The sequence below is a fragment of the Stomoxys calcitrans genome, chromosome 3 (genome assembly GCF_963082655.1).
Source record: "Stomoxys calcitrans chromosome 3, idStoCalc2.1, whole genome shotgun sequence".
NCBI classification, from domain to species: domain Eukaryota; kingdom Metazoa; phylum Arthropoda; class Insecta; order Diptera; family Muscidae; genus Stomoxys; species Stomoxys calcitrans.
Genome location: NC_081554.1, coordinates 89,981,455 through 90,003,741, shown reverse-complemented (window position 1 = coordinate 90,003,741; position 22,287 = coordinate 89,981,455). Strand labels below are relative to the sequence as shown.

The window sequence follows — 22,287 nt, the reverse complement described above, 5'->3', positions numbered from 1 at the left end:
GCAGATTGCACCATATGACTTGTGGTTGTTGTACAAATGAGCCCACCTTTAATTATTTCACCATGACATAGTACTAGACTTTACGTTGTACGGAAGCTGCAAAAGCAAAAGTTGGCAACGTTATACTTCAGTAGACTGATCCAAATGCATGATGAAAGCAATCCTTGCCCCGATGACTTAGCGGCGCAAAACTAAGCAAAAGCCTTTTCCGTGAAACCCATGGTACAAAGCAGGAATTTCAATATGCTACTGGAATCAAGAATGAGGCCTGCAGTCGGTAGTAACGCGCCAAGAGATGTGTCGAGGTAAAAGGAGAGAGGAAAACGCATATTCCACGCAAAGAAGATAGATGTGAAAAGACGCGAGTGCGAGCAAATCGAGATGTTCAGGAGTCAGAATGAAATCTGGGAATTCTTCCAAAGAATCAAACATCAAAACGATGGCTTGGGTGCGGCACATCCTCTTGCAAAGCTGATAATCTGGTAACAGATACATATTGCGAACTAAGGATAAACAAAAAACATTTTTCCCAGCTTCTGGTATCTGAGAGTGGCGGCGACAAGAATACCACAGAACCAATTGCTGATTATGCTCCTTTACACTTTCATAATTGCATAATTCTTTAATTGTTTTATTTTAAAAAGTTCTGTCAGTACATCCGAGTTAAATTGCTGGTCTCTACACTTGACACAGTAATTGACTGAAGAATCAATCAATCGAAAACCTCCCAATAAAACAAAATTTATTTAAAATCAATAATTGTGTGAAATTCTTAGAATAATATTTATTTTAACAATGTAAAATATTTATATAAATTAAATTATTATTAAAACAATAACGCATAAAATAAATAAGTAATGCAGATCAACAAAATTACGAATTCATTACAAGTAAGGGACTAAAGTTTCGATACAATAAATGAATATTTATGTAACTACATGTTAGTATAATTTCAATATGGTACATGGATGAACGCAGCAGGACGCACTAAACTAATAATGTGTTTAAATACAATCTGCAATTCATTTTAAAGAGAGGGATTTTCTTCTCTTTTAATCGACAATAGGTACAAAATCGCAAGGCAAATATCATTCGTTAGATACAACAGATAAACATAACTTAAGTACGACGTTTTCTATAGAATGGAGGTCAATCATGGAAGACCCACAGTATGGACAGAATCATCATTTCAATCTCAATAATAACACATATAAATTTTACCATAACTTATCGATTAGGATTGGTTGAGTTGAGAGCGCAGTTTCTGTATTTCTTCACGCCGTTTGTGTAAGACAGTTTTGGCATACTCGTATTTCTCTTTGATAACATTCAACTCCTTCTTCATAGATTCACATTGACTCTGAAAGAATAGAAACAATGGGTATTTGAACAGCAGAGTCTTAAACAATTTATGCAAAAAGTACAGCCTTTTTGTATTTAAATGAGTTTGCATTTGTAGTAATAACTTAAAATGAGGAATAATGTTCCAATTGTCGTAAGGAAATACGCCAAGGAATTAGGCAAACAGGTAAAGGCGAATGTTTTCTAGGATTTGTTAAAGAACCAGGTCGGGCGCCTCGGTAGCCGAGTTGGTAGCGTGCTTGGATTACCAGTGCAGTGATCGTGAGTTTGATTCCCACCAGAAGCCTTGGTCTGTCGCTACTGTGGTATCACAATGCGCTTAAAATTGCCTAAGTGTGTCTGTAAGAGACTGCCACTCTTACCTTACTTACCTAACCTAAAGAACCAGGTTAAGATTTTTATCTCCGCAGTTAAATCGCCTACTCTTCCTCAGGGTACATTTGGACATTTTCTTTATGCTGGTGAACAGTACTATGTCTTTCTGAGGTCTATGCCTAAACCGTGGCCGTTTACCGTCGTTTTCAGAATAACTCTCATGAGGCACATTGGACAGTATCCTTCATAAGCAGCAGAAAAGTGCCACTTATCACAATGACATGGTGGCGATACAAGGATATCTCCGAGCCATTCTTTGATTGCAGTGTTGGGGGTATACTGTCCAGCCAGAGAGTTGAGATGCCAATTGATAAATAATAAGGCAGCAGGAGCCGACGGTTTGCCGGGCAATCCATATAAAACCGCAGGCTCAAATCTTGAGGACAGAATGGGCCTGAGGGTTTACATTGACAACCCAGAGACTGAGATCTATTTTAGACTGCCTGACCATAATACGGTCCTGCAGGCGGAGATCCGGGCGGTCGCCGCACACATTGGCCGTGGCTTCAATCAGCCCAGACCATGTGAAAGGACGGTCCGCGTGGCACTGGACCGATCGAAGCCATTCGACACAGCCAGCCATGCCAAACTATTTGAGGATATCACCAAAACGTCTCTCCAGCCAGGCCTGAAACGCTTGGTCGCGAATTATCTGTGTGGTCGCCGTAGAGTGAAACAGGGAGTTCCCCAAGGCGGGGTGATATCTCCGGCACTGTTTAACCTCTACCCATCCTCCATTCCACCCCCTCCAGACGGCATAGAGATCGTGTCATATGCGGACGATTGTACGATCATGGCATCAGGCCCCCATCCATTAATGACATCTGCGATAGGTTGACCGTCTACGTCAACGAACTTGCCTCATATTTCGCTGCTAGAAATCTGAAGATATTCGTCACCAAATCTTCAGCCACATTGTTCACTTAAAATACGCGTGAGGTGAATGCCGAGCTGACTGTGACGGTCGACGGAGAAATGATTCCGACCATCAATCGTCCCAAAATACTTGGGACATTTGAAGTCGAAAGTAGAAACAAGGTTCTCAAGTCACTTGCCGGCAGCACTTGCGTTGCAGACAAAGAAACCTTGCTGACCACGTACAAAGCAATTGTGACTCTGTGACACGCAGTGGAATACTATTCAAATCTGTCAGAATGCCGCCCTCCGGACTGCGACGGGCTGTCTTCTAAGTTCTCATGTGGACCACCTCCATCAGGAGACAAAGATCCTACCAGTGCGAAGACATAACTACATGCTGTCTAAGCAATACCTTTTGGGCTGTTATCGCAGACACCATCCTAATATCTATCCACAAGATGGATAGATATCCACCGCCCAGAAGCCCTAAGGTAGATCTACATGATCTAGAGCGTGAGGTTCAGCGCTACAAGAGAGAACCTCCAGATCAAGCGGGACTACACAACATTCATGCAGACACGGTAGCAGATGCGGTTAATAGCTACCGGGTGAATGTATCTAAAGAAATTGACCTCCCCCGGCAAACCAGGGTAGTTCTGGCTTAATTACGTTCCGGCAGATGCAGCCGAATGAACTCCTACAGAGCAAGGATTGATGGCGACGTGCAGGATGTATGTCCCGATTGTAACCAGGGACCGCACGATACACGTCACCTGTTTAACTGCCCGGCCAGACCCACTCGACTCAGACCCAGATCCCTGTGGACCCATCATAGTCGCAGAGTTTCTGGGTCTTGACACTCAACAGAAACAAGCAGACGAAAGATAGAACACAATAAACTGCTACAACAACAACGATGAACACCATACAAATCGGAGCTCAGAGTTCCAATCCGGGTGGTGCTCATAACCATCCCGTGCCGGGATCCATGTTTTGATATATTTTCCATATAAACCTATTTCCCGATTATACTTCTTGAACCTCTATAGAGCGAAATTCTTATCCTAAAAAGGAGATTGTCTGGTTTGGTTGAAATTTTGCACGACGACTTCTCTTATGACCTTCAACTTACTTTTTAAATATGTTCTGAATCGGTTCATAACCTGATGTGGCAACCATATGAACTGATCTCGGGATTTATTTTCTTGAGCCCCTATACGGCGCAATTACTATCCGACTTGGCTGACATTTTGAACCATGACTTCTACTATGATCTCTAACTTCCAAATCAAGTACGGTCCGAATCGGTCCATAACCTGATAACTCCACAAGCATAGCAACACCTTTCCACTATTCATCTTTTGCTTGCTTAAGAAGGGATACCGTGCAAAGAACATGACAAATGCGATCCATCATGGAGGGTACATAAGATTCGGCCCAGCCGAACTCAGCTTTTGCTTGTTTATTCTACTATTTTTCCCCAATATGACGTTCATTTTAAGGCAATCCATCTACTTACCTGTAGAAATACCACTTGTGCAGCATCCATGGGATTCATTGAATTGCCATCAGCGTTCTCCTTTTCAGCTATTCTATCTTCCAGGTTCTTAATAACAGTCTTACGATAGCGACAAATGTTTATTAAATCATTGTATTTGCCCTGCAAAGTAGTTAGACTTGCACTCAAATCACAATCAGTTTGTGTTTCAACACTGTTCTTCTCTATCTGAATAGCGGGAGCAACCGGTAGGGTAGTCGCTTCGGTTATTTGCTGCTTCGTTTCTGCCTGTGCAGCAGCGGCTATGGCTTTTTCAGCCTTTTGTGTTTGTTCGTAGATTTTCTGCTTAAAACGCTTTATTTCGTTGCGATTCTTTTCTTGTTCCTCTTGCAAACGTTTCACTAGGGCTGCTTTTTCCTCTTTCAGGGGATGATTTTTCAATTCCATACGCAAGGCGGTAACTTGACTATCTCGTATGTAGAGAGTTCGTTCACATTCTTTGAGTTTGCGATCCAATTCGTCACAATTGCAATCGGGAACTGTTAAAGAAGACAATGCAAATTTTAGTTAAGTAATAAACAAAGGGGAAACCAAATAGACTCACCAATTGGATCGGTCATGGTTTCCTTATCATTAGAAATGCTCCAATGCGATTGTCTTCGCCTTTCATCGAATGAACTTAGGCGTCGATTTTTGCGTTCATTTGATTGTTGAATTTTCTTTTGTGGCAGGCAGACAGAGATCTTATCTTCAATGCTGGTATTCATTGATTCCAGGCTTCGACGAGGCCGTGGTGAGCCATTATTGCCTTCGAGTGATGTGTTGGCTGATGTATCTGTTGTTTGTTTTTCCACATCCATTTTCAGGTTGTTAATGGTGATTTCTCGTAGTTTCTCTTCCAACATGGTCTTTGAATTTTCAAGGGCCGTGACGGTGCTAGTCAATGCTTCCTTTTCCTCTTCGTACGACTTCTGTTTGTTATCCTTAAAAAAAAGTATTCAAGAGTTCTTTAAATAAGAGACCGACAAGTCAATATGTAAAAAAATCAAGGCTGACTTGAGCTCTAACTCGCCACTACAGCCCGTAGGTAAATGCTAAGATGTGTCTCTTGCTTTAAACCCTCATAATTCCACACATTCGTTAGTTCATCACAGACCCATAAAGAAGTAACACAACAAGAAAAACTGCACATATTATGAATAAAAGGTGTATCGGCGGTTTGAAAGTTTCCTTCCAAAAGTAACCTAACAAGAGGGGGAAGTTCCCACATTCAGGACATTATTCTAAATATTCGGCTAACGATTACTCGTAATCCTTTCATTTTAGATGTATGGTGTCTTCAGCAATATTACGGACAACACTGCGAACAATATTCTTGTGGAATATTGTAACCATCAAGCGATTTAATTAAGGGTTAAAAACTCTTTTAAAATGTTTTTGTGGCCAATCAAAAATTCTTCAAAATTGTTTGCCATGAAATTTTACTATTGTTTTCTGAATGCACCAAAACCAAAAATTTAACCTAAACGCCAGTAATCCGTAAAAATGCAGAAATTCGCCTATAAATCTTCATTTTAGGAGCATGAAAAATATTACTTATCAAATTTTACTTTAAGTCGCTAAACAGCAAAAATCTATATAGATGAAAAATATCATGAAAATATGAATATCAATTTTGGCAAAAACACGAAATTATTTTCAACGTTTTTTGCTTGAGTTTCTGATCAATACAATTTTTAATTGAATTCGGATTTTTTTTCAATTACGATCGTAATTTAAATTTTCAATTAAAAAATTGATTGATTTAACATTTTTTTAATTGAATCTTAACTTTTTTCAATTACGATTGTGATTGAAATTTTTGAAATTCTGAATTAAAAAATTAATTGATTCAATCATTTTTTTAATTGAATTTTAAATATTTTTTTTTATAAAATGTGGTTGAAAATTGAATCTTTTTCTATTCAAAAAAAAAAAAAAAAAAGTCCGCAAACTTTATATCAATAATTTTTTAATGGAATCGGAAACTTTTTTAGACCCAACAACACTGTTATGCCTATCCACTTTTGAAAACGTCTAGCCGCTCAAAATTTATATAAATACTCTTCATATATAGAAGATAAATCTTCCCCACAAACAGTCCTTCAACTACCTTAACGGCATGCCGGCTCATATAACATCGATCTAATTTTTTTTCTTAATTATTTTCATAAAGTTACCTCCTCGCTACTCTTCCAATTATAATTCGGAAAACAATATTTTCCGTTTCATTTTTGGAAAAGCCCCCGGAGATGTTTCTAAGGAGTGATCATGGACACAAACATAAACCTCAAATTCGTGTTCCTGCAGTTTAACATGTGTGAACCATGTTGCATCGGAATCGAGGGAGCGCCCAATACAGTGCGCTTTTCGCAAAAGTTTTAATATAACATTTGAATATTTGCAATTAAATTTTAATTGATCCAATTAAAAAATTAATGGGAAATTTCGAAAATTTCAATCATTTTTATACCCTTCACCATAAGATGGGGGTATACTAATTTCGTCCTTTTTCGAAATATGCGTCTGAGACTCCATAAAGTATATATATTCTTGATCGTCATGTCATTTTTAGTCGATCTAGCCACGTCCGTCCGTCTGTCTGTCGAAAAACTAAAGATAGCCGCTTGAAATTTTGCACAAATACTTTTTATTATTGTAGGTCGGTTGGGATTGTAAATGGGTCAAATCGGTCCATGTTTTGATATAGCTGCCATATAAACCGATCTTTGGTCTTGACTTCTTGAGCCTCTAGAGGGTGCAATTCTCGTCCGATTTGACAGAAATTTTGCACGTGGTGTTTTGGTATCACTTCCAACAACTGCGCTACTGCAATTCATAACCTGGTATAGCTGCCATATAAACCGATCTTGACCCAATGAAGGGCGCAATTCTCATCCTATTTGGCTGAAATTTCGCATGAGGTGTTTTGTTATGACTTCCAACAACTGTGCTAGCTGCCATATAAACCGATCTGGTATCTTAACTTTTTGAGCCTCTAGAGGGCGCAATTCTCATCCGATTTGGCAGAAATTTTGTACAACGGCTTCTCTCATGACCATCAACATACGTGTCTAATATGGTCTGAATCGACCAATAGCTTGATACAGCCCCCATGTAAACCTTTTTTCCGATTTTTTCGTCAATGCCATTCGTTACTGATCGAAAGGCTACCGTTTCCTTTGTGCCTTAATTGGAGGGCTAAATTCATTGGGCAATTTGAATGAAATTTAGAACTATTGTCGACTTTTTGTATCTTGTCCCCAAATTTCAAATCGTTTGTTCTAAAAAAAGCCCCAAATTACACTGCATTTTCCCCGGCAAGGGATAACTATGAGCACCGCACAGACTGGAACTTTGAACTTTGAAAAGCTTAGCTGCGAGCTACCCGTCGCGTTCACAGGTTGCGGATAGTGGAATGCTCCATACGGAGTAGCTGCAATTTGCAGCCGCAACCGGGTAGAGTCTCAGTGAGAGGCCGGGCGGCACTGGCTCTTGCACAAATATTGAGTGCCTATGATGCTCGATATAGCAAGGCGAGTTATTTAAATAACCAATATAATAACGCTTGTCTACAAAATTGAATACCTGATTAACATTATGGGTCAGTTAAAGTATTTGAGGTGATTTTAGGAGGTAAAGCGCCACATGTATGCTTGGGTACAAATTTTAATGTCATATTCGTAACCTACTCCCAACTACCTTTCATTTGAGTCCCATATAGCCACTATCGAAAATATACCCATTTGGAGGAATTTTTGGAGGTGGGCGGGCATAAAAATCAAGTCAAAGTAATGGACTAATGTACTCCCCAATACCTTTCATCTGAGCCCCATATTGGCATGAACTCCAATAAATGTGTTAGGAGTTTTAGGGTTGGAGCGGCCCCATGGGTACTGGAACCCAAGTTTTAATATCAAATTCGTATATTGTACCGATAGATAGACTTTTGATTTTGAGTGGTGCTTTGGGTTATATTTGGTATTTTTTCCCATAAAGATCCCGTTTGTACCTATTGCAACCATAACTAAAAAAATAGTCGAAGCAGTCGGAGCCCAAAATCGAATTGAAGCTAAATCCATTTACATTTTTTTCTGACTTTGTTGACTTTTTCGGCTATTTCGACTTTTTTTCGATTTTTTTTTAATCTTTTTCGACTTTTTTCGATCTTTCGTCTTTTTTTCGACATTTCGACATTTTTTGACTTCAAAGTCGATTATTCGACTTTTTTAGACAGTAAAAATCGACATCGTTGGAGGAGCACCGGTCCACTTCCGCTGTGGTCCTGCGCTTCTACGAAAGTGGGATCTTATCGCGTCCCCTGCCAGAGCTATTTCAACTTTTCTACGTATTATTTATATGCGCGATTAAGATCAACCCCAGCAAAATAAATTGGATTTTATTCTAAAAGTACAACATTTTGTGTACTTCCTAAGTAACAAGGACAAAATAATATAAATAACATTGAATATGGAAATTACAATAAAACCATAGAGGGGCGATAAAACACAACCGCGCATAGATTTCTATGTCCGCGGGCATAGGGAATACGAACAGTAGCACACGCACAGTGCAAGTTCGCGTGGCTTGGTTCGCTTGACGCATTGTTGTTATTATACATAATTTCTTCACCGAGTTGATTGTTCGGGTTTTACTTCCCTCACACAAACACTATTTAGTATTTTCAACCCCGGCACGGGATAGCTGTGAGCGCAACACTAACTGAACCATTGGGCTACAACAACAACGACTACGAAAATTGTTTTTTCCTACTCACCATTTCTGCTCTCAGTTCATTATATGACTGCAATTGGTTTTCCAACAATTTCTTGTGGTATTGAAGATCATCGATTAAGGTTTGACTGCAGCGCCCGGCTTCCTCAATGGTGTCCTCCAATTTTTTCTTCAACTCGGCATACTCAGTGTTAAGGGCGGCTAGTTGCATTTGCACCGCAGTACCCTCTTGTAGTTTTATTTGAGCTTCTTGTAGTTGTTTTTGCAGTTTTTGATTAAGGTCTTCCAGCTGGGTGTTGGAAGCTTGCAATGTATCACATTTGAGTTGCAGTTCAGCCAAAGAGGTTGTGAGGTCCTGCATTTGGCGCTGCAAAGATTTCTGCTCGTCGCCCACATTTTCTTGTAAATCGCAAAGTTTTACACGCAAATCTTGCTCTGCTTGCTTTGTTTGCATGAGCTGTGCCTCAAGCTCTTGAATTTTTACATTTTGCATTTGGTTTGAAGCCTTCAGCGTTTGAATTTCATCGGAGAGCTTTTGATTTTGATTACTGGCGGCCTGTAGCGAACGCTCAACTTCCTCTTGCTCTTGCATTAGGTTCTCATATGACTTAACCTTGGCCTTCATTTCGTGCATCTCTTGCTCGAGCTTCTCCACTTTATGTTTGAGTGTGTCTTCATTTTGTTTAAACACAGAAAATTCATGTTCATACTTGATGAGATTTTGCGTTAGCTGATCCTTTGTTCGCTGTAATTCGGCCAATGCAGTGCCATGGCTGCGTTTGAGATGAGATATGGTATCCTCCAATTTGGATTTCTCTTCCGATAGATGCTGGTAGTTTTGAAGTTTGCTTTCTAGCTTTTCCTTTTCATAGTTGGCAGTCTGTAGGGAATGCTTCAGCAATTCCAGGTTGTATTTGGAATCTTGGTTTTCTTTATGGAGGACTTCAATTTCTTTGATTTTATTGCTCAGCTTCTCGTTGGTCAAAACAAGATTTTGTGATAGTTCAGATTTTTCGAGCATCACTTGTTCAAGTATTTCTTGAGCATTTTCCTTTTCTTTCAGACATGTCAGTTGATCTTTGAACGATGAAATTTCTTCGGCATACTGATTGCATTGTTGAGCGAGGGATTTCTTGTCTTCGGCTAAAGCTCTTAGCTGTAATTCAAGCTCCTTGTACTCGTTTCTCAATTCCTGTAATTCCGTATTACATTGTTGAAGTTTCTCTTCAGTCTGACACTTCTCCAATTTCAAATTTGAATTTGAATTTGTGAGTGTCGAAAGGCTCGCCTTCAGGGTAGCGTTTTCCTTGACGAGCTTGGTTTCTCGTTGCTTGCAATCATCGAGATCAGCCTTTGTCTTTTGCAGTTCCTCAAGTTGGCCATTCACTTGATCGATGAGATTTTTAATGTTTCCTACAAGTTGCTGCTTTTCTTCTAGCAAAGAGTCATGCTCACTTTGCACAGCATTTCTTTTCTCTATGGCAATGTCCAATTCGTTAAGTTTTTCTTCTGCGGTTTCTCTTTCGCGCTGCAGTTGTTCTTCCAATGATTTGGATTGGTGTTCAAGAATTTCCATTTTTTGGGTGTTCGAGTCAAGGAGCTCTTGCAGAGTCTCCTTTTCTTGTTGCAAAGCTTCTAAAGACTGCTCCTCTTGTCGAAGATTTTCAATGATTTTGAGATTTTCTTCGCTATCGATTTTGAGTTGCTGCAATTGGGTTTCTAAATCAGATTTTGCATTTTTCATCGCTTGCAGATGCTCTTCCAAAGTGTTTTTCTCTTCTGAGACTGATTTCAATTCCATAAGCTCTGCTTCTAATGTTGCAGTTTTTGGCTGCAAACCTTCCAATTCTTTCACTTTATCCTTCAAAACCATTTTTTCTGCTTCTGCGTTCTCTAGTTTGCCTTTTAGATTTGTCATCTCTTCCTCTAAACTTTTTAATTGCTCTTGGGAATTTTTTTGCTGAAGCTCATCCTCTTCCCTAAGATCAAACAGATTCTTCTCTAGCATTTGTTTCTCCTCCAAAAGCAATTCGAGCCGCTTACTCATTTCTGATTGCTCAGCTTCTAGTTTTGCGCATAGAGTGTCTTTCTCCGATTGCATAGCTTCCAGAGATGTGACTTTAGAATGGAATGTTTTGATCATTTCTTCCCTGGCTGAGTCTTCACTACAGTATTCTTGTATTTGCGCTTCAGCAATTTGCAGTTTGTTGAGTATTTGTTGACGTTCTTGGAGTAATTGTTTGATTTCTTCCGCCATTTTTTGCATGCGTTCTTGCAACTCGGAATCAGAGCCTTGTTTTTCCTCTAAAATCGAAAGTTTGCGACAAAATTCAATTTTTTCTTGGCAAATTGTGTCTTTTTCCTGGACTAATTGGTTATATTGATCATTTAGTTGTTTAAACTCGTCTCTCAGTGATAATAGACTGGTGTCCAATGCCGCCTTTTCCTGCGATAGCTGCTCTTCTTTGTGCTTGAAGGTGTCCAAATCTTTCAACAACTCCTGTTGTGCCTTGTTTTGTTCTTCTATGTCTTGGTTAAGAGATTTTACGGTTTCCTTAAGTTTTTCGAGTTCCTGGGACAATTCGTTGGCGCAGACCTCTTTGGCCTGTAGCTGCTCTTGAAGTTCGTGGGCTTTTTCCTCAGCTAAAGTATTATCCCTAAGAAGCGTCTCTCTCAGTTCTTCAAGTTCCTTGCCCTTTGTATCTGAAGCAATCATGTATTCTTCAAGTTTTTTCAGAGATTCCTGCAGTTTTGTCTGTAGCTGAGCACAATCCTCTTTTAGTTGTTCCATTTCTTCGGTCTTGGCATTTTCCTGTTCCTTATGTTGCTCTTGCAGTCTCAAGTGTTGACTCTGAAGTACTTCCAACTCTTCTCTCAAGCCCTTCAACTCTTCGTTTGCTTTGGCAAAGGTTTCTTCGCTATTCTTAAGATTTTGCATAGTTTCATGCAATTCACGCTGTTGCTGCCTGTAGTCTTCTTGGAGTACTTCCAATTGTTGGGTAGCGCTGGCACTTGCTTGCTCACCATTAACCTCCGTTTGATTGTGCAGTTCCTTGTGCTGATCTTGTAATTGCTGAAACTCTGCCTTGACTTTTTGCAACTCCTCTTCAATCTGCTGAGCTTTAAGGTCAGCTTGTTCATTCTCAGATTTGAGAGCTGCTATTTGCTCCTCGAATTCCTTAATGGCAGCCTCATAGGTGTCCTTGCGTTCTTCCCATTCCTTGTTGTACTTCTTCATGTTGTCCCTATGCTCGCTGGCACTTATCTCAAGTTTCTGCAATATCTCCAACTGCAGCTGATGACACTGTTCTTTGTACTCTTTTTCCTGGGTGGCCAGTTGGTCTTGGGCCGATTTCAAATCCATCTCCAGATCCAGATTGCGCTGTGTTAGATCCTCCAACATTTTAGTTTGAGAGTCCAAAGTCTCAAGCATTTCTCGCTCTTTGGTTTGCAATAGCTCCAGATCTTTTTTCAAATCGTTAGTATGCGTCTCGGACTGCTCACTTAGGGTGCAGTCCATCCTTAGAGATCCATCGAACGTGTAATTGTTGACTTTTTCCTGAAGCTCTTCAAAGACCAGGGTGATGTCGGCCTTTTCCTTCTCCAAGTTTTCAATTTGTATTTGATATGTTTTGCACGCACAATTCTCAACAAATATGGACTTTTCCAATAGTTCGGCCGACAGTTGGGTTATTTGATCCCTCATCTCACTGAGTGTGCGCTCCGTGTTCTCCAGCAATGATTTGTTGCTTTGGTGTTCCTGTTCGTTTAGCAAGCGCAGTTGCGTTATCTGCTCCTTCAGTTTAGTGACGACATCTATGCAATCGTTGCATACGTTTGTATCGATTTCGGCGCATTGAACATCACCATTGGTATCGTTGGTACCATTAGTGTGGGAGGATTGCCTTTCACCGCCATTCTCCAAGGTGCTTAACTCCACAATATGGAATGAATGCTGTTTGAAAGAACCCTGCAGGTGTATGTTCTCCATTTCGTCTACGAAATCCTTTTGGATACGGCTAACGCTGGATATGTTGCGTAAACACAGCTTGTAGTTGGGTGTTTGAGGTAGGGTGGGAGTTTTGAACACCCTTCTCCTGCCGTTTTGGTGTTCCAACTCGATTTGTGCTATCGACTCGGATAACTGATTGAATTTTCGTAATAAATCTGCATCGCCGTGATCGTCACGAGGACTGTCTTCGAAGCCACACAGTTCGTCAATGCCAACACCTGAGCTACGCATCGAGGAATTTCGGTGGAAAGAGGGAGTGGCAAGCGAATGCTTGCGTTCTGCTGAAGCTAAAACTTGCTCCATTTGAGATTTGAGTTCGGATATTTCGGCCTCGGTTCTTGTGACCTCAAGATTCTTCATCTCCAAAGCCTTCACTTGCTCCTCCAGTTTGGTGTTTTGCTCCTTCAAAGTATCGCTCTCTTGCAGGTTGTCCATCAACTGATTGGACAAATCGTCGTATTCCCTTTGCAAATCATTAAATTGTGTTTGTATCTCCGATAGCTGTTGTTTGAGATCTGTCGTCTCCTGGGATTTCTCCTCTTGCGCCTTAGCAGCGGCGGCGGATTCGCCCTCCAAGAGTTGCTTGTGCACATCCTGCACCTTTTGCTTCAATTCAACAATTTCCGTTTGTAATTCCACATTCTCCTTTTGCAGACGCTCACAATCCGTCATAGACTGTCCCTTGCTGCTCTCCAACTGTTCATACTCGGACTGCAAGTGTTTGTATTTGCTTTCGATTTCCGCGTATTGGCACTCTATATCCTTGAGTGTTTGCTGTTGCTCTTGCCATGACACTTCCAATTTATTGTATTTCTCCTGTAGTACCACCATCTCTTGTTTGGCCACTTCAACTTGCTGGTTCAGTGATGTACACTCTTCGGTCTTGGATGCGTTTTCCAAATTCACCTGCTCATAGTCACTTTGTATGGACTGCAGCTTTGCCCGCAGCGCTTCGAGCTCCTTTTGCAATTGATCGCATTCAGCACGTTCGTTCTTTTGCAATTCTTCCAATTCGCTCACTTTCAGTTTGGAATGCTCGTTTTCTTTCTCGATTTGCTGGAAATTTGAACGCAGTTCTTCGTATTCTAGTGTTAGTTTGGCAAACTCTTGTGTAACCTTCTCGTTTTCGATTAGAATGCGTTGTAGGTCTACACACTTAATGCAAACTTGGCCGTTCTCATCTATCTTCGACTCGGTTAGAGATAATTGCAACAAGTTCTCCTTGGAATTCACCAAATTCGCATTGCTAATTGACTTAAGAGATTTCTCCAACTTAGAAACTTCCCTCTCTTTGTCGTTAAGAGCTTCTATTAGTTCAGTTTCGCGCAATTTTGCTTTAGTCTTATGTCGCTTAAATTCAAACTCAATGTTGACAACTTCACGATTTTCCATTTCCAACTTTTCATTGGATTTCTTTAGCTCAGCCAATTCGCGCTCATATTTGGCTAATTTCTCATTGGCGCTCTTATTTGATGATGTCAGTTTACTAACTTGTATTTGTAGGGCATCACATCTGAAATAGAAAGAGGAGATTATCTAACGCTTGATATTGAAGAGGGCAAGAATACAATAGGTAGCAGAAGGAGGGCTATCTAAGGTGTGTTGCAAGCTACAGTTTTCTAATAGGCTGAAAAGATCTTTCAACCGACAATTTCGATATAGGGTAAGGTTGCCTCTTAAAATGCAGATGTCTGCCCGTTCCTCAATTGACTGTTCATGAGAAAAATTTATACATAATGTTGTATATACGTAGGAGCAAGTCCTATGGTCCATGGGTTCGATTCCCACAAAAGGATTGGATTGTCGCTACTGTGCACTATGGGTCCCTCCCCCTTATCCCAATTTTCAAAAACGCCTGATCTCAGAGACGGGTGCACCGATTTAAACAAAATTTTGTATACCACCTTATGGTACCCCAAAAACATAAAATTGGAGTAAAAATAATATATGAAGGCCGATCAGGATAGAAAAGGACAGCAATGAAAGGTCTTTGATAGTGGAGTACACTTTTTACCCTCTATTACCCCTTAAAGTGGACGTATTTGTGGATTATGACAATAAGGATATCTGTTTTATGGCCAAGTGTTTCAGGGATGCCACACCTAAATTCCCCCAAACCACACATATATACCGACTATAGCTCAAATGTGAGTTTTGGGAGTAGAGTATGAATCTGATCTCCACTTTCCACTTTCGGAGCAAAGGGTTTTGCGCGCTACCTCCAAAGCCCGCTAAATGGAAATACAAACCAATAATGACAATATGGGGCTCAAATTAAAGGTATTTGAGACTAGAGCACGAATCTGATATAGGACGGTCCACCTCACCCCATTATTTACCGACCATAACAACATAAGGCTCAAATTAAAGGTATTTGGGAGTAGAGCACCAATATGATTTCCACATTGGGGCGAAATATCTGAAAGGCCGTACCAGCCCCCCAAACAGGACTGACCGTGCCAGTTATAAGTCTCAGATTAAATGAGAGAGTGAAAGAAGGCTCAGAGGACCGGGCCCTATCTAGCTAGTTTCATAATATATTGTTAAGTATCTTTGTTTTAAAATAAATATTTATTCGATATTGGTTTGTCCGTGTGTACAAGGACATTTTCGAGTATCCATGGCATAGAAGTCACCCAATTTTTAGCATTGCCATATCAATTTTGTACTGTTTTGTCATTATCGCCTATTTCAGTTCTTAAGCGTCCTTTACGGCTGATATTTTGCAAAAACCTTTGCAGATAGTATGCCCTTAGATTTATTTAACGCGTAACGAATGAAGCATACGTTTAACTTTCCAAGGATCCGTGGCCATGTTTTTGGTTGCAGCACTCTTGTCGAGGGCATCCAGAATTCCCCCTAATATTTAATTTGACCGTCGGGTCCATCACTATTGAAGTTTATTTCTTCACTTTTGAACTTTACATTGCTATAAATGGCCAACATATTGCTTCAATATTTCTTGGATAACTTGTCTGGAAACAGATAGATCCAATTCGTATTATATTTGTTTCCAACTCATATTATCATTAGCTTTTGGTTGTCGAATATGCACATTGGTCTATGGTTTGTGTACATCCAATCCGCTCAACGCTGCTTTAGTTGGCAGAATGTTGACAAAAAGCTACTGTAATGCGGTGTGGATTGACTGCAGCTGTAATTTTCACTATTCGTTTAGGAAACAGTGTCATTTCAATAATCATTTCGCGCCTCATACCCGAAAGATTGTCTCCACGTGACATTTGCGGTAAAAACTCCAAAAACAAATTATAAATCTACTAGCAGCCCAGTGGTCTGCTTCGCTTCCCCCGGTTTTTGATACACCCTTTTTAGTGTAGGACTTCCAAAAACCTAGTTATTCACTCAGTTTATAAGATTATAAAGTTTTGTAATAATTGCGTATAAATTTTCATAAATCTGTCTCCTTCTGTAAAGAAAGTACCAAATAGCACCAAGAAAATAGATCGAAAAAATCATTAAGTCGCCCAATATATATTGTCAAGGTATAAATTAATCCCAATTTTAGCTTAATACGCAAAGAAAGTAACATTTTGTACCTAAATGTACGATTTTGAAAAAAAATCTTTTGTTTGCCCAAAATTTATCGTCAAGGTATAGTTGTATCCCAATTTTGAGAAAAGAAAGTACAATTTTGTACGTTTTATTATCTAAATGCACGAATCAATCACAAATCTTCTAGCCGCCCAATATTTGATTTCAAGGTGCATACGAATTCACATTTTGAGTGCTTTAGCTCAATTCCTAGATTTAAACGATTTAAAAAAAATTCTTCTGGTCGCTCAAAATTTATCGTCAAGGTGTAACTGTGTCTCAATTTTGAGAGCTTTATCTCACTCCGTAAAGAATGTACCATTTTTTACGTTTGAGTACCTAAATATAATACTGGGAAATTTTTTGTCAAATTGCTTAATTTTAGCAGTCCCCGCTTGCTGTAGTCGAGGATAAGCAATTTCAAACTATTTTGCACTCTTTGGTGCCAAAATATACGTATTTTTAATGGATTATGTAGTCACCCATTATACATTTCTTCCATCATGCCAAATTTCAGACCGCTAGCTCCATCTGTAGAAAGAAGAAAGAAATTACCATGTGGTACCAATTTTGGTACCAAAATGTACGAATTTTGAATAGATCATTTAGTCATCCACCATTTATTTTTTAGTTGTACCTACAAATTTCAGACCTATAAAGGAAGTGTCAAATGGTACCAATTGCGGTACTAAACGTGAATTTTCTCTTGTTACCAGTACTAATTTTCTATTTTTATACCCACCACTGAAGGATGTACATAAAGTACATATATTCTTGATCAGCGTAAAAATCCAAGTCGATCTAGCCATGTCCGCCCGTCTGTCTGTTGAAATCACGCTAGTCTTTAAAAATAGAGATATTGAGCTGAAACTTTGCACAGATTCTTTTTTTGTCCATAAGCAGGTCAAGTTCGAAGCATTTATTGTCCCATGTCCCCAAAATTTGGGACAGTGAGTTGTGTTAGGCTCTTCGAAATTTTTCTACAACTTGGCCCAAATCGGTCCAATTGGGATATAGCTGCTATATATACCGATATCTCGATCTTGGCCCCATAAAGGCGCATTTATAATTCGATTTCACTGAAATTTGACACAGTGACTTATATTAGGCTTTTCGACATCCGTGTCATAAAGGGTTCAGATCGGTTAATTTTTAGGTGGTGGGTATCCAAGGTTCGGCCCATAGTTTATCGAAGTTCCAAATTTCAAAAAAGAGGTACCAAATAGTAACAATTGCGGGACTAAACGTTCAATTTCTCCCACTTCCGGTAGGATTTCCCAATTTTTTTTTTAGCCCAACATAATTCCAGTTCTTTCCGTTCGAGCTGCTCATATATGTATCATTTCGATTTTATGGTACGTTTTAGTGTCAAAACGTACGAATATAACCAAATCCACCCTTATCCCTTGCCAATGACCCAAGACCAACATTTGTGCAAATTTTTATGATTCTAGCTTTAGCCGTTTGGGCTGGGCGATGATCAGTCAGTCAGACAGGTCTCATATATTTCCTAGTTAAAATTGCGGTACTAAACGTATATTTTCTCCCGTTACCAGTACTATTTTTCCATTTTTTCTTTTCACCCTCGTCCGTTTGCACCAGATGTCGTTTAAATAAAATGTCAACATTCTACCTCTATCCATTTGTCCTGTAATTGGGTGCACAATTCGTACCTTTTTGGGATTTTTTTAGTACTTAAATGCACAAATTTCAAAAATCTCTTATAATAACCCAATTAATGTTGCCATAGTGTTCCTATGTTCTAAAATTCAGAGCTCCAGTTCAATTTACAAGGAAGTACCAAATGGTACCAATCGCTGTACTAAACGTACTATTTCTCCTACTTTCAATACGTTTTCCAAAATTTTTTACCAAACCTTATTTTTTCAAGACGTTCTTTAATTTGAGTTCAAGAACATAATTCTAGCCTTTTTCGTTCGCGCTGAACAAATATGTACCATTTCATACTTTTTGGTACTTTTTAGAACCTAAACGTACGAATATTACCAAATCCATCCTTATCCCGTGCCTATGACCCAAGACCAACATTCATTTCAAGATTAGACCAGAACTGTGGCTTTTACAGCCTTAAACGGCCATATCGGCTGAAAGATATAGGTGGGAGCTATATCTACGTAAATCTGAACCGATTTTTTAAAATCGTCAAATGAAACATTTGAAGCAAAATCTTATAAACATCGGACCAAAACTGTGGCTACTGCAGCCTTAAAAGACCATTTCGGATTAAAGATATATATGGGAGCTACATCTAAATCTGAACCGATTTTTATGAAATTTTATACACGGATTGGGACACAAATAAAACATCTCATGCTAAATTTTGTAAAGCTCTGACCAAAATTGTGGCGACTACGGCCTTCAAAGGCCATATCGGATGAAAGTTGTATATGGGAGTAATACATATTTCTGATCCGATTTTATTCAAAATCAATAGTGCTCGTGCTTGAAAGAAAAGGGAAAAAAGAGACTTGTGCAAAATTTATTGACAATCGGACAACCAATGCGACTTGTACCTTGAACACAAGAATACATGGATAGACAGACGGACATAGCTAAATCGAAGTGATTCTAAGCCTATCGGTATACTTATCAATGGGTCTACCTCGTCTCCCTTTTCCCTAAGCAAAAAATAATAAAAAAAAAGACATATTGTCAGGGAGACTCGAAATGAAAAATTCTTACCCGATGGACTGCAATTTGGCACAGTAACGTCTCCTATAACTTCCAACCTCGATTATAGTTCTTAAGCCACCCTATGGCGCAATTCTTATCCGATTTGGTTGAAATTTTGCACTATGGCACCTACTATGGTCTCCAACATCCAAACCAAACATATTAAAACCTAGTATTGTTCCAATAGCAAAGCAAACCTAATCAGTATTCTTTGTTTGCCTATAAAGAGATACCGGGCAAAGAACTTGACAAATGCGATCCATGGTGGAGGGTATATAAGATTCGGCCTGGACGAACTTAGCACACTTTTACTTGTTTTAGCTGTTATACCTCACATCTAGTATGTCATTCTTCATCGCATAAGTAAAGGGAGATACATCTTCAATCCATGTCAATTGTACTCAGCAGCCCTCCCAACCATTAGTGGTGTTTGCGGGAAGTGCTTGTTTATCCAAAAATTCTAAAAAAGAGTTCCATTGACGCATGACCATAAATCATGAGAGTATATTAGCGATCCATTCCCCTACGCAGTATAGTTCGCACCCTTTAATTGCATAGTTTGTCATTGGTACAAAATACTCATGAATATATGCTTATATTGTGATGATATTCCTTAGTAAAGGGTGATTTTTTTGAGGTTAGGATTTTCATGCATTAGTATTTGACAGATCACGTGGGATTTCAGACATGGTGTCAAAGAGAAAGATGCTCAGTATGCTTTGACATTTCATCATGAATAGACTTACTAACGAGCAACGCTTGCAAATCATTGAATTTTATTACCAAAATCAGTGTTCGGTTCGAAATGTGTTAAAATTTTCACAAATTTTGTTCAGCGATGAGGCTCATTTCTGGTTGAATGGCTACGTAAATAAGCAAAATTGCCGCATTTGGAGTGAAGAGCAACCAGAAGCCGTTCAAGAACTGCCCATGCATCCCGAAAAATGCACTGTTTGGTGTGGTTTGTACGCTGGTGGAATCATTGGACCGTATTTTTTCAAAGATGCTGTTGGACGCAACGTTACGGTGAATGAACACATTTCGAACCGAACACTGATTTTGGTAATAAAATTCAATGATTTGCAAGCGTTGCTCGTTAGTAAGTCTATTCATGATGAAATGTCAAAGCATACTGAGCATCTTTCTCTTTGACACCATGTCTGAAATCCCACGTGATCTGTCAAATACTAATGCATGAAAATCCTAACCTCAAAAAAATCACCCTTTACATGTGTTGTTCCATGCTTATAAAACAAATACTGGTGTAGATTTTTGTGTCAACAAAATATAGGCATAAACTTACAACATGTATGCATGAGTCTAATGTGTGTATGGTTCCAATGCGATTTTAGCCCAATCGTTCCCATGACACAGGGCAACGTAGTGCAATATCTATTTATAGCAATTTCTTTGGAGAACTCGGTGATTTCACCACTCCTAATGCTTGCTGCAAACCAAAACATTATGGAACATCAGGCTGTATTTTATGCAGACATTTATCTTTTTTTTTAAACAAAATCACGCACATAATTCTGTTTCTTAAAGAGATTTTTATTCAGATTAGGATGATAGAAGATACTAAAATTACAAAATATATTAACAAAAGAAATGAACATGTGACAATTTGATTTATGTGGGCATGCTAACCTATGTCAACGTGGTGCATAGATTACCATGTCAATTTATCATGCCAAATGTTAAAGTTCAAATCCCTTAAAAAAAAGGAGTACCTATTAACGCTTGTGACATTTCTTCCCTACGAGATGTGGATGCACATCCTACCACGGGTGTCACATAAGTGGGTGTCGTTATCGATCTTTGTGACATCCACACAATCGTCTCTCCAGCAACAAGCAATACCACATAATGCTGTACAAATGCACATATTTTTATACCCTCCACCATGGGATGGGGGTTTACTAACTTCGTTATTCCGTTTGTAACGACTCGAAATATTGACCTGCGGCCCCATAAAGTGTAGAAATTCTTGATTTTCATGACATTTTAAGTCGATCTAGCCATGTTCGTACGTCTGTGTGTCTGTGAAAAGCACGCTAAATTTCGAAGGAGTTAGGCTAGGAGCTTGAAATTTTGAACAAATACTTTCTATTAGTGTATGTCGGTTGATCCATGTTTTGTTCTTGTTGTTGTAGCCACATTTTCATGTGGATGTGACGATCCTCGTCAAGCTCCTGTAGTTGAGCAAGCTCGTTCTGGTCTAAAGGACCAAATGCCCTCGGGAACATGGCGGCCATTAGTTATTTAAAGGCGCCAATAACCCGCCTTGTCTTAACATGCAAGAGCCGGTGCCATTCGGATTCTCACTGAGACTCTCCGCTCGATACCGCTGATTGTCCGACTGCCGTTGCAGCATTCCACTATCTGCAACCTACGGACGCACCCTGTTGCTCACAGCTAAACTTCTCCATATTTTGTAATATCTCCCATTAAACCGATCTCCCTATTTTACTATTTGAGCCACCAAAGAACGCGATTCTTAACCGAATTGGCTGAAATTTTGCACAATGATTTCTCCTATGACCTCAACATACGTGACAAGTATGGTTTGAATCGGTCTAAACCCTGATATACCTTCCATTTAAACCGATCTCCCGTTTATACTTCAAGAGACTTAAGAGAGCGTTTTTGCTAACCCTAAGGCTGCAATTTTGTACAATGATTTCTCCTCCTAAGATCGACAACATACGTTACAAGTGTGGCCTAAATCCATCTAAAATATGATAGATGTAGCTGCCATATAAACCGATCCAACATACTTGGCCTGAATCGGTCTAAAACCTGATATATCTTCCCTATATTTTACTACTTGTTTACTACTTGTGCCACCAGAGAACGCGATTCTTATCCGAATTGGCTGAAATTTTGCACAATGATTTCTACTTTGACCGGCGACATACGTGACAAGTATGGTTTGAATCGGTCTAAACCCTGATATAGCTCCCATTTAAACCGATCTCCCGATTATAATTCAAGAGATTTAAGAAAGCGTATTTGCTACTCTTACATCTACTAATTGAACCACTGTGAATCGGCAAAATAACAAGGTTATTGCGGTCCGAGAAACAACGCTGAGATAAATATGATAATTCTGCTATTGTAAGGGTTGGAAGCAGCTCGTACCATCGCGGTATAATCGGGGCGA

At 39.4% G+C, this 22,287-nt stretch overlaps 1 protein-coding gene across 1 annotated transcript in view; it reads right to left on the bottom strand.

Annotated features, from left to right (window-relative positions):
- Positions 1–823: 823 nt before the first annotated feature.
- The window catches only part of LOC106085127 (centromere-associated protein E), a 52,830-nt gene continuing 31,366 nt past the window's right edge, over positions 824–22,287 (bottom strand). The window contains exons 8-11 of the mRNA XM_059364442.1: positions 8,910–14,391; positions 4,698–5,076; positions 4,115–4,632; positions 824–1,360 (exon numbers count right to left, since the gene is read on the bottom strand). Of these exons, the coding sequence (XP_059220425.1) occupies positions 1,235–1,360; positions 4,115–4,632; positions 4,698–5,076; positions 8,910–14,391 (6,505 nt within the window). The 3' untranslated portion in view covers positions 824–1,234. The remainder of the gene's footprint in view (positions 1,361–4,114; positions 4,633–4,697; positions 5,077–8,909; positions 14,392–22,287) is intronic.